The following is a 12,181-nucleotide window of genomic DNA, read 5'->3' as shown; positions in this document are numbered from 1 at the left end:
AATTTTTCCATTGTGCATATGTTCTCAGAGAATCATAATACTATGTCTTACAATAATGGTGCAACAGCTGATTCTTTGAGACACTGACACTACAAGGAAATAGACTTTAACTTTTTTAATAAACAAAAGGATCACAATCCATTAACAAAACAATGTTTTCATTTAAAAAGTGCTCAAATTTTGGTAAATTTTTAAACCAGAAGGTTGATGTGACCCCTGGAGAATTAAACCTGGTCTGATCTCATCTGCTCTTTCTAATAAGGTGCAAAATTCACCTGAAAATTTTCGTCACCTGGACTTCTGATGGAAGACTTGTCAAACATGCACAAAAATCTCCAACTTTTGAATTAGAAGAGTACAGATCCAGCTGCATGGTGCAATCAGGATTAACCACAGTACCATGAAGTGTCATTATCAACAAAACCAGTTCCTAATGACAAGGAGATTTTCACATACAAGACATTGAAGGCTGGACAGAAACTGCTGCTGTCAACACAAAATACAGCCATCAAGCCTATAAAGACAAAACCATGAGCTTCCCAGTAAAGTTCACAGGCTGCATTCATCAGAATGAAAATTAGGTGGAGCCAGTGGCTTTTTCATATTCTTCCTATGTCAGTAACTGCAGCACATACTGTGCTGTTCCAACAGCAAAAGCTGCTGCAAGGCAAGTTTTGCTCAGTCTTCATTACTTTTATTTCATTAAATTCAGTTGCACTGCAGCTTTTTACATGTTTTTGGGCATTGGTAAACTGGTATTTGCTTGCATTACATGCCTTTGTCTTTCACTTCTTTTGCTGCAATCTGCTCTCCTCAATCTAATCTGTCAGACATCACTTCACAGCCATGGAAAGATGTCAAAAAAGAGCAAGAAATCTCAGATCAGTTCTCAAATGTCAAAAGAGGTGGTTGATTGTTACAAAAAGTAATCAAAGTAGACAGATTCTTTGGCTCAAGGATACCACAGAATTACTAATCTTGCTCTTGCCATTCACAGATTCAACATAATCTAAATTGTGTTTTCTACAGAATCACATCTGACTTCTGATTTTCCTGTTGGAAATACTTCAGCCAAGCTTCACATGGCTGGCAGAAATTTCCCAATAATGCAGACATTTTTCTAAAGACAGGTTTGCTTAAAGAGGGGTATGATGTCCAAGTGGTCAAATAAAAAGTAACAGCTTTACATTGAAATCTGGAAGTTAAAACAAGAAAAAGAAAAAATAAGGCCAAAACCAAGTTACCTTCACATAACAAACTGGGCTGCACAAGCCATGCAGAAGGAATATTCTGTTCAATTGCACCTGCACCAGTTGCACCTGGGCTTGTGCTACCCTACAGTGACTGAGGCTTTCCTTACTTATTCTTCATACACAAAACAAACCTATTCCTATGGCTGAAGGTCCTGCATTCCTAAATACACTCCATTTATCTAGGGGGAATATTAGAGAAAAATAAATAATATCTGGGACAGAATAGTAGTCTTCAAACTTTGATTTCTATAGGTCCTGTCATCCAACTAGCTCAGAACACTGTGCTGAAATGGGCAATATTTATCTGTTCTTTATAAACTTAAAAGAAAAAACATCCCCTGAGTCAGCCCCGTGGCTGTTTGCACATGGTGCATCTCCACCAGTTAAACAGCCCTGCAAGTCAACCTCAGTCACTCCACAGAGTTGTGGTAGTATTGCACTGACAACTCCTTCAGACATTCTGGCTTCTCCCCAGCTGCTGCTGCACAGTAATTTTTCTTGTGAGCCATCATACACCATGCTGTTTGTAACTCAAAGCTGTGGTAACAAAGCACACTTGGTTGTACACACTTGGTGTGAACCACAGCCAAGGAGCTGCTGCTGCAATCCCTCAGCCTGGACTCCTCCCTGCACTGCTGGCAGCACACAGACCTGAATCAGGAGCGTAATCGTTGGCTGTCAAAAATCCAGGTGTATTTGCACTTATATAAGTAAAACCATAAATGTCAGAACCTTTGTTTTCCCTGACAGAGGCCAAATAAATTACAGTTCTGAAAGCACAGTTGTGCTGCTGGGGTTGTTTATAATGCAGCTGCCATCCCAGGATTGCTTTGCCAGTTTAAACTCAGGCACATTACAACAAGAGAGAGCTCAGATTTGACTGGCACAATATATTGCTAAAGAAAAGAGAAAAATTTGCAACTGTCATATTGCAAAGACAGTGATACAACACACCTATACATGCTACATCTAGGAGTACCACAGGCCAACATATGAAGATTTAAGCAGCAAAACAATCAGTGCAGAGAATTTAAATCTTCACACGAGGTGCATTTCAGATAGTTTTTCTCAGGTTAAACTCATTACCTGTTGGAGAACACTTGGTGCATTCCTCAAGCACACTTACCTGTTCTGTTCCATCTGAAACCAGCCTAGACCCTGGCACCTGAGGCTGCCCTGAAATGTGAGCCAAGGCACAGTGAACAGGGACAATCAGGAAAACCATGTAAGGGCACTAATCAAAGCAGGGTGATAATGCAGACCCTTCTGTAATTGAGAGGAGAGTTAATTCCTCTTAAATGCCAGTCATTCCAGTGAGACAGGGGAAACAGGAGATGGACAATGAATCTGGCTAAGATGTGGTTTTACATAGTTATTTTGAGTGGTTATTGACAGCAGAGAGAGCACAGGAAAATAGCTTTCTCATTCACCTTTTTCTTGGAAGAGTACATTCCTTTAACAGAGGCAAAACCTCCATCATTGAGTACTAATTATAATGTTGTACCACAAGAAGAGACACTGCTGGCCCCATATACTTTCCAGTTTATTATTTAATATATGTTAATTAACATCTGAGAAGTGATGTGGTTTTCTCCACAGAAGCAATGTGTTTAGCCAGTCTGGCAAGTCACTGACCAGGGCTGGCTCTGTGTCAGGTGAGACACCAATGGAAAATGCTCCTGCATCACCAGAGGGAAGCTGGAAGGCACCTGAGTGCCTTAGTGGGCACTGTCATTCTCAGAGGCCTCAAAGAGAACAGGATCACAAACCAGATCATTCTGCGTTCTCTGCTTTCCCCTCCTTTTCTCCATCTTCCAATCTGCATTTAGCTTTCATTTATTTTTCTCCATTTATCTTTCTAGTACAAAGACACAAAAATTTAATGTGCATCAGCAGAGATATTGCTTTTTTCTCATTCATGTTGTGTGTGATTTAGGCATTGTCATTTTTGCTTATCCTGCTTAATATTATAATATTTATAACTTCTCCCTCATCTGTGATCATAAGTTCAGGCTTTTGTCTTCTGTTTTAAAAGATATGGTAAATTTAAGCATGGCAATATGATACTTGTTTTTTTTTTTCATTCGGCTTCTAAGTTCTCGATACACAATGTTACAGAGATAATTTATGTATATATATGAAATATATTCAACATTTCTTTACTCCATTCACCTTAACCTACATTTTGCAGCATGAGTCACACTGATGGGTTTTGTAATTCTCACAGTTCATGCCTCTCCAGCTGATTGCAGTACTGATTCTATTTTCACCAAGTCAAGACTATTTCCCAGTGTTAGCTCAGAAGCTATCACCAAGACTTCTCTGCAGAAAATGAATCAGATGAAGAACATCAGCCATGTCCTGTTACATCAATCTGAATGGAATAAAACTAACTCCTACTAGCTAATACTCCATATAAATAGGGATGCTTGCTAAGCCATAAATGTGCATTAAGTTCTACAGGCTAAAAATGAAATGTGAGATACTTTAATTATTGCCTTATTACTGCTTAGTATTTCATAGATTCATTCCAAAATTACTTATTTCCTTATAATATTACAAAAACTGTGTTCCAAGTCTTATCAGCATTTTATCTTATTATAGAGTTGGATGTATTTAATTTGTAACAACAAATATCAATTAAGCTTTGAACATAGTGAGGACCAAAGGCCCAACTCCTCCTCTGCTCTGTTCAGGTGTGTTTTATTAAGCTACTCCAAGGGAGATGAGACAATTCCACCTCCACTGCAGGGGCCAGTACAGCAGAACATTAATGCAGCCTCTACTCAGTGTAACACGAGAGTCTCAGGTCTGCCAAAGATCCAGACCTTTTCCACGCTGAACATGGATTCCCATCCTCCAGCAGAATTTTCTGAGGCTCCATATTTCCCCAAGGAAGCATTGATTTTTCTCTTTCCTACCTTTTAAATATTTTCCAATTTCTTACCTGTATAAGACAACCATACAATAGCACAGAATTAGGAAATACCCACAACACCATAAAAACCCAGAAAAAATACAGCACTCTTAAAATGGAATGAAGTACCAGAAACAGAACTTAAATTACAGCTCCTTCATCATTAATATGGCATGAAAGATTTTACTTCATTGTATCACACCAAATTACAGGCAAATGAACAAAAATATATGTGCAAAAATGCACAATCTACTAATGCCAAGAAAGACTGGTCACCAGCTTGACTTTATTCTGCTTCTAGCTTTGAACACACATGTAAACAACAATTATGACACAATTTTAAGCAAAAAACACATAGCTGAGGTTTTACACATTTCAAAATTTCTTCCACTACCATTCCAATAGAAAAAAAAAAGGAAACAAAAATCTCTTGCAAATGTATGACTTTGAAGAGATGACATATATAAGCAAACTTAATAAAATGCCATGCAGTAGTTTCCTATATACACCTTTCTCCTATATATCCTTTAAAACTGGTATTTAAAATTCCCTTTTATTATTAAAAATACTTTTATAAAAATAAAACACTTTCTTTGTTAACTGTAGGTACAGTATCCTTTTTCCAGTGGATTCATTGCAACTCTACTTTGCAGAGTACATCATGCACTTCACAAATACCTTATCACTTGTATGGACAAGCACCACTTGCTGATATCTGCACAGAAGTCCTGACAAAACTCTCACAAAAGCCTCCAAATAAGTTAAAAAACCTCTCTTTATTAGCTATTCTAATGAGATAAAAAACAACATCCAAGGTTTGGGCTCTTTCCTGTTTATTTTAATTGCCAGAAAAAGCAAATCTCAGATTTAGAATTTTGATTCAAACATATCAAAATACATTATTATAATCCATATTTACATCTAAGGTCTGACTCACCTTTCTTTGCCTATATGTAAAAACTAAGAATAATTTTTCATTATTACTGCCATAAAGACCAAAGTTTACAAATGCTTTTAGCCTGATACTGCATGAATTTTGCTTGCCTTTATGATGTCTTCAAAGAAAATGTCATGTTTAAATATCCACTATTTGTAAGTGGATATAAAAAAGTTTGCTATGCAAACTCTCAGAGCAAGCTGTTGAGGCAGGGCTTTGTTTCTAGGTCTGCATGTGTTAAACTCAAATTTAAGACAGTTTTAGCTACTTCTCTGCATCTAAAAATAACAGTTAACATTTTTAGGCATACAAATATAGGGTTTAAGAAGTCATCAAAAAATTCAAAAGGGCTGACCATTTCCTGCAGCTCAGAAGGCTTTGAGTTCTAAACCATTTGTTGATTGTCTTCCAATCAAGGTGGTCAAAAAGTCATTTATACAGAACTGAATCCACAACCTGTGACTAGTCATGTAAGCAGCCCTGGTATCTAGAAGCTATTTAAATATGCAAATATAAAGAAGAGATTTGACTAAATGCTGCTTTAGCATTTCCTGACAAATACAAATCTGGGAATGGCCTTTCACAGTACTTCACCTCAATGGAAAGTCTCATTTACTGCTGCCTCCATTACACACACGTGTGAAAATGCCAAAATACACCAGCTTGAGTACAGAAACACAGCTGCACATCTTCCAGAGAGTATCAAAAATCTGACTACCTTGCAATAATTAATTAAAATCAGAGGCTTGTGAAAATACAGTCAGCTTACCTAAAGGAAGAAAAATAGTGGTGATCCATTGCTAACCTAATATTCAGTATTCAAAAAAAGTCATAACAGAACACCAACAGAAACAAAAATAGCTTAGGGTTTTCAAATATCCTGTTATTAGCTAGAATCTTCCATTACCCACACTGGCACTGAATAATTGAAAAAAGCATGCATTTAAATAGCTTTTTAATTCACAGGTGTTAGAACATAGGAAGTACCTCTTAATATTCAACTTTTTCAGCAATATGAGACTGCAACAGTGTCACCTTACAACACACAGCTATTTCTACTAATGATCCATGAGATGGAATCCACTCCAGGCTGTAACACATTCTACCAATAAAGAAATGAATCCAAACTTTTATAAGTACAAAACAGGCAATACATGAAAACCTCATCTTCAGCTTCTGTTTGCAAACAGGTACCTATTCCTTACCTGCTTGCTGGAGAAGAAAATAACAAAACCAATACTGCTAATTAGACTATCAGGAAACAGGATATCACAGCACAAATAGTTTTATTCAGGTCAAAGATATGCAAGTCTGCTCCCACGGTTCTTTCAGTAAAAGTGAACAGAGACTGAACTAAATTCCCTACCTTGATTCTCAGATCAAGTTTTAGAAATAAGAACTATTGCTATACTATCTATAGAAAAACAAATGTAAAGAATCCCCCCCTCTGCCCTCCCCAGGCAGAACATTGCACCATGGCACTGAAAAGCTGAAATGAGACTAAAGCACTTAATACTACCAGGATAACATACATTCATTTAATGCACATTGGCATCAGCTGTACAATCTTAACATCGTGTGTTGAAGGTAAAGCAAAGTTTGGTAAAATCTTCATATAGAACAATAAAAGCAGCAAATATTTCCCCACCATTAGAACTAAAAACAAGTTTAAGTCTACTTATAACATCTCTAAAAAAATCCACACCTACAAAAAAGCAATGACTTTGTCTTGGACAAAGATGGCCTTGCCCTGAAAGCAGGGTGGTATTAAATAAAATATTTTTGATTATAAGTTGCTACTTCATGTAAAAAAAAAGCATTTTCATCTGGTTTTCTCCAAAGCATTTGTGAGCTTGATAGGGTATGATACCAGTTTATTTAAACTTTTGCTTTCCTTGCTATTTTTAGTTTGTGGAGGCTGGCACAAAACATTTACTAAAGCTTAATGGCTTGTTGTCTCATTGCTATTATTACAAACCACTGATGTGGAAAGTTGTTAACTGTGCAGTTTGAATTCATAGGTGCTTGTTTGCCACTGGTTGACATCAGCATTGATCATGTTGCGCTCGGTGAAAGTGACGCAGCCCTCGGAATCGATGAGCACCACCGTGTTCGTCCTGCAACAGCCAGCAGCAGCACAAGGTTACACCTGGGCTCCATCTCGGGAACTTCCAGCCTGCCATCCCTCACTCCAGAATGTTTTAACCCCCCCCACCCCTTTTCTTTTTTTTCCCCGAGCACATCAGCAACAGAAGAGCAGGGCAGAAATCATCCTGACAAGTTCAAATGGGCATTTTCAGTCTGTCCTTCTGTCATGCCACTGCTTTGATTCCCTGCTGCACTTGCACTTGTTCTGTGAAGCACACAAACCTGCTCACTGCAGAGAGTATGGTAAAAGCTTACACTTAGTGCAAAGTGCTCCACTCAGAAAGAAGTAGCATAAAACTAAGTTTTTCTTCACACCCTACATGTACCCATAAGGATTACTGATATCAATAGTACTCTCTTCATCCCTTTCTTTCAAGTCAATTGTATATGTTAATTATTATCACAGGGCATTGATATATGATCAAGAACAAGGTGTCTCTCTAGGAACTTTCCAAAGAGGAAATTTGTTTTCATGAAAAGCAGATGCCAGTTGTGCATCTATTCCACTTTGCCTTGGCTAGGCTGTGATTTCTCCATGGACACTGCAATACCCTCCCACAAAGGGATGACTGACAGTAGGAATTTTGCACCATCCCGATCTGGTGGCCTTTCCCAAGTCACTTCACAGTTGTTCACTCATACAAAAAAGCACTTAATTTCCTCATAAGAAAGTGAGGCCCAGTTAACAACCTCTATTCACTAAGCCCTGTTGCCAAGGGAAAGGTTAAGTGTGAGCATACAATTATAGCAGTAGGGAGACTTGAAATGTGTGCTAATTCACCAGGAGAAGGCCAGTATTTCTACCAAGTTATCCCTGTTTCCTTTGAAATGGCTGGATTCCAATCTGTGAAGCAAGGTGCTTTGTTACCATGTTAAATCTTCATTATCCTATATTAAATATGTTCTTTTAATACATTTAAAGAAACCACTGTAAATACTGAGTATCTCCTCTCAGAATACCAACTTAAAATACCTCCAGCAGTGAGCAGTCTGCTTATCAACTCCCACCTCTACAGAGGAAATACTATGGCTGACCATGCCACAGACCAATCTGACAAAATTATTGGCAGACTTTTAGACCAGCAACAGGGTTCACCAGCAATTTTGTCCCACTGAAGATTAAATGAAGATTTGCATTGCTTTATTCTATTCTTCTTGCAGCTTTGGTGGAACAGTCAGAGCAGAGAGTGAGAATACCTCAGTAAAAACAGCAGCATCAGTTAGGGAAGAAATGGAAATACAGGTTCTGCTGAACAAGAGCAATAGGTTCTTAATGTAGTAAAATGGCAGATCCATTTTATGATGCAATGTCTAAGGAAAACTCTGATTTAGCAATGCAGGTGACATGATTCCTGCTTGTGGAGGAGAAATGTGTTCTGCAAATCTCTGGTAAGATCAAAGTTAGATGTGCTCAGATCTGCTCTTACACTGGGGAAGCAGGAGAACTGTATTATCTTGTCTGGGACAAGGTAAAGCTCTCCATCAAAGATGAACCACAGTGTGAGCTTCAAATGCTCTTCAGCAGCAAACCCCAGACACTCAAATACTGACCAAGGAAACAGTACTGAATTATACCAGATTAATATCTTTAAAAAAAATTAAAGCAGTCACTATATAATTTAACCTTTCAAGAGCACAATTTTGACTGGAGGTGTGCTTTGATGCAGTACACATCTATTTCTGGCTCTGTTTTTACCTTGTTCCGTACCCCGGGCAGCGAACGCACAGAGCCGCGTACTTGTTCAGGATGGGGCGGATGTAATCCTTGCCTTGGTCTTCAATTGCAGGGTCTGGTAATTGACTGGAAAAAGTAGGAAAAGAGTTTAAAAAAAAATCTCTAACATGAACACATTCATCCCTCTTGATCTGGAAGGAGTTCCAGGACATCCCTGAGATCACAGTCAAAGGCAGGGCTGAAGCAGAAGAGAGGGGGTAAAGGACAAAAACCCATCAGGAAAGAATGGAATTCTGTGATTAAACCAACCACTGTACCCACTACATTCCTGTAATGTGCACACACAAAGAGATCATAAAGTAATATGAAACAGGATATTTTAAGAAAGTTCAAAGCTAGTGCATATCCACATGTTCATATTTATTATGAAAAGATCATTTCATCTTGAAGTGTGATTTGGAAAGATTACAGGCTTAGTTTTAAATATTGCTTTTTGTAAGTAAATATTTCCCTTTTATAGTCAGATGGTTTCAGATGAGATCAAATGGAATTATTGAACATTAAGGGAAGACCATTTGACTATGTTGTATCTTATACCTTTGTCTTCTTACTAGTAAAAAGTATAAAGTCTAACAATTTTTTAAAAAATCACTTGATGTGATAGATGAAAAAAGCTATTAAGACAGCTTAGCAGACTCCCCAATTACTAGTCATTGCTCAGATGTCTGAGTTCTTATACAAAACTTTATTTTGAACCACTGAAAAATGCCACATTCATGAATGCTGGCATTAAAATTTACCGTAAAGTTTGGGAAATTGAATCTATATACCAGAAACGGCTTTGCTTCAACTCTAATCTCTTCCCAGACAGATAAAATTCAAGGTAAACATGAAAGTTACCAGATTGTGATCAATGATATGGATTTAGACCACAGCACCTCCTGTATCCAACTCCATGTGTGCAGAATGTAGTGCTATCAACTTCCTTTCCTTCTCAAGATCCAACTGATGGGCGCAGGCTCACTGTGCCATCAGTTGTGAGTGCAGGAACCTTTCCTTCATCTCAAACTCATCTTTTGGAGACTACCTTGACCGAAACTTTCTTGACTGGAACTTACTTGACTGAATTGTACACACACTTCCTTTTCTCCTTCCCCCATTTAGCCTGGAACAACTGCACTCTTGAGGAAGGCAGCTGTACTTTGAAGTGCTGCTTCTCACCCTCTGTCTACACTCTGAGCAGCAGTACAGAACAGTAAAACCTACTAACACAAACCTGCACCTGTGAGGGTGCTGAGGCCCTGGCACAGGTTACCCAGAGAAGCTGTGGGTGCCCCATCCCTGGAGGTGTTCAAGGCCAGGCTGGATGGGTCTCTGAGCAACCTGGGATAGTGGACAGTGTCCCTGTCCATGACAGTGGTTGGCACCAGAAGATCTTTAAGGTCCCTTACCATATAAATAATTCTATGATCTATGTAAGTAAGTGCTTTCTTTAAGTGCAGTAACCAAACTTATGTAAGCCTTCAAAAAGCTGACAGCAAGCAGCTTGCACATCCCTAGGCATGCACTCATTGCCCTTACTAAGAGAAGAGCAATCTTTAAAAAAAAAAAGGGCACAGAGAAATCAGTGCACAGCTGATGAGGTCTAAAACTGCAGTAGCCTTAATTGTGTCTCCTGCTTAAAAATCAATACTGTTGAAAGTCAGGCTCTGTGAGAACACTGCTTTCAATTAATATGAAGGTAAAGTGCTTTTTCCCTTCAAAACAGTTTCTATATGCATGTTTTTAAATGGGTCATATTGTATTTGAGTAAATTGCAGCTATCACATTCTTACGGCTCCTGATTATTCATCACTGTAAGAAGCTCCTTCACCAAGTCTTCTTTGGTGAGCTCTTGACTTCTCTTGACCACTTCTGTGAAAAGCTGCTTCCCATACTGAAGTTTCTTCCATGGTGTATCCAACAAAGAATTACTCAATCCATATATTCCTATGCACAAACATACACAAAAAAGCCCAATTTAATTGGAAAGTGCATTCTGGTGATTGCAGTTGTTGTTACAGATTTAAAAAATTTTAATAAAGTCTAAGTGACTCCCCAGCTAACCTTTACCTTCAGGTGTTCCATAAACACACAAGCCCCATTACTGAACAAGAGAATAGAGCAGGCTCCCATCTTATGCTGGGCTGTGCTGAAGCACTCCCCTCATGCTCATGCTCAGTACTTGGTTTTAGTTGTACTCTAATTCACATCCACAGCAGTTAGCTTAAATTTCTGGTTTGCTAAACCATGAAGGCACAACAGAATTTTATAATTTCTGCAATCTAGTCTTGTCCAGTGTAGGGATAATAATCATAAGTTATCTTTGCCTCTGATTTTACTCTTGAAAAACACTGCAAAGCAGCACTGCATGACAAGAAGGACCCTTCTCTTTAGAGGCACCCTCACCACAAGCCAGACAAGAGAGATTACCAAACATCCTCTCCTCCTAAAGGCAGCCATGTACACAGGAGTGTTGTCCAAGCACAGAGACCAGAACCATCTTTGGTACAGTCTGAAAAAAGTCTGTATTAAAATCTGGTTTATGTTTGTAGCTGTACAAAATCTAACAGTTGTTTCCAAAAATTTCTGCTGCAATAATTTGCCTACTGGCAGCCACATTTTGATCAGGAACCTAAGCAGGCAAAGTAAGGCTCTGCCATCAACTGTTAGCAGCCAGTTACACTGCTCAGAGCCTTCCATGTGTCCTGGTTCCATTCAAACTGCCTTTTGATGATGACTTCTGGAGCACTGCTCTCTGTAGCTAGCTAGCAAAGAACTAGATTTAAAATATTTTATAATCAATTCACCTGATAAGACAGATTGTATTTTTTTTTAAAGCCAACTCTGTCCCTGGGGGAGCACAGTCATACTGTGACCTTCAAACTGCTGGGTAAGGGCAGTCAGGGTCAGACCCTTTGAAAATTCCATTCTCAAGACAGACTTCTGTTCTTCTGCCATAATTACCTAAGCAGGATTCCACTAATTGCACTGCAGGTGGGTACATACACTGACATGGATAGAAACTTTTAATGAACTATTGATTCTTTACTGAAAGTTATTAGCAAAAACTTATATGAATTGAAGGACATTTGGTAATATTTTCTTTTAAAGAATGCAAAGAAAAAGTCAGTGAAGACAATGCTTAAGTAGCTAAATTACTAGAACAATACAGAGCTACATAAGAAAAAGTAATATTCAGACCTTTCTGA

The 12,181-nt window shown here is 38.4% G+C and overlaps 1 protein-coding gene across 4 annotated transcripts in view; it reads right to left on the bottom strand.

The window, feature by feature from the left end:
- Nucleotides 1–4,436: 4,436 nt before the first annotated feature.
- Nucleotides 4,437–12,181, bottom strand: part of TANGO2 (transport and golgi organization 2 homolog) — a 28,229-nt gene continuing 20,484 nt past the window's right edge. For all 4 annotated transcript variants that reach the window (XM_066562043.1, XM_066562042.1, XM_066562041.1 and 1 more), the window contains 3 exons: nt 10,766–10,919; nt 8,952–9,056; nt 4,437–7,224 (listed from right to left, as the gene is read on the bottom strand). In XM_066562043.1, coding sequence (XP_066418140.1) covers nt 7,104–7,224; nt 8,952–9,056; nt 10,766–10,919 — 380 coding nt within the window. In that variant the 3' untranslated portion in view covers nt 4,437–7,103. The remainder of the gene's footprint in view (nt 7,225–8,951; nt 9,057–10,765; nt 10,920–12,181) is intronic.

Source organism: Molothrus aeneus, chromosome 18 (genome assembly GCF_037042795.1).
Source record: "Molothrus aeneus isolate 106 chromosome 18, BPBGC_Maene_1.0, whole genome shotgun sequence".
Taxonomy (NCBI): Eukaryota; Metazoa; Chordata; class Aves; order Passeriformes; family Icteridae; genus Molothrus; species Molothrus aeneus.
The sequence above is the reverse complement of the archived record's forward strand: the minus strand, read 5'-3'. Positions and strand labels throughout refer to the sequence as shown.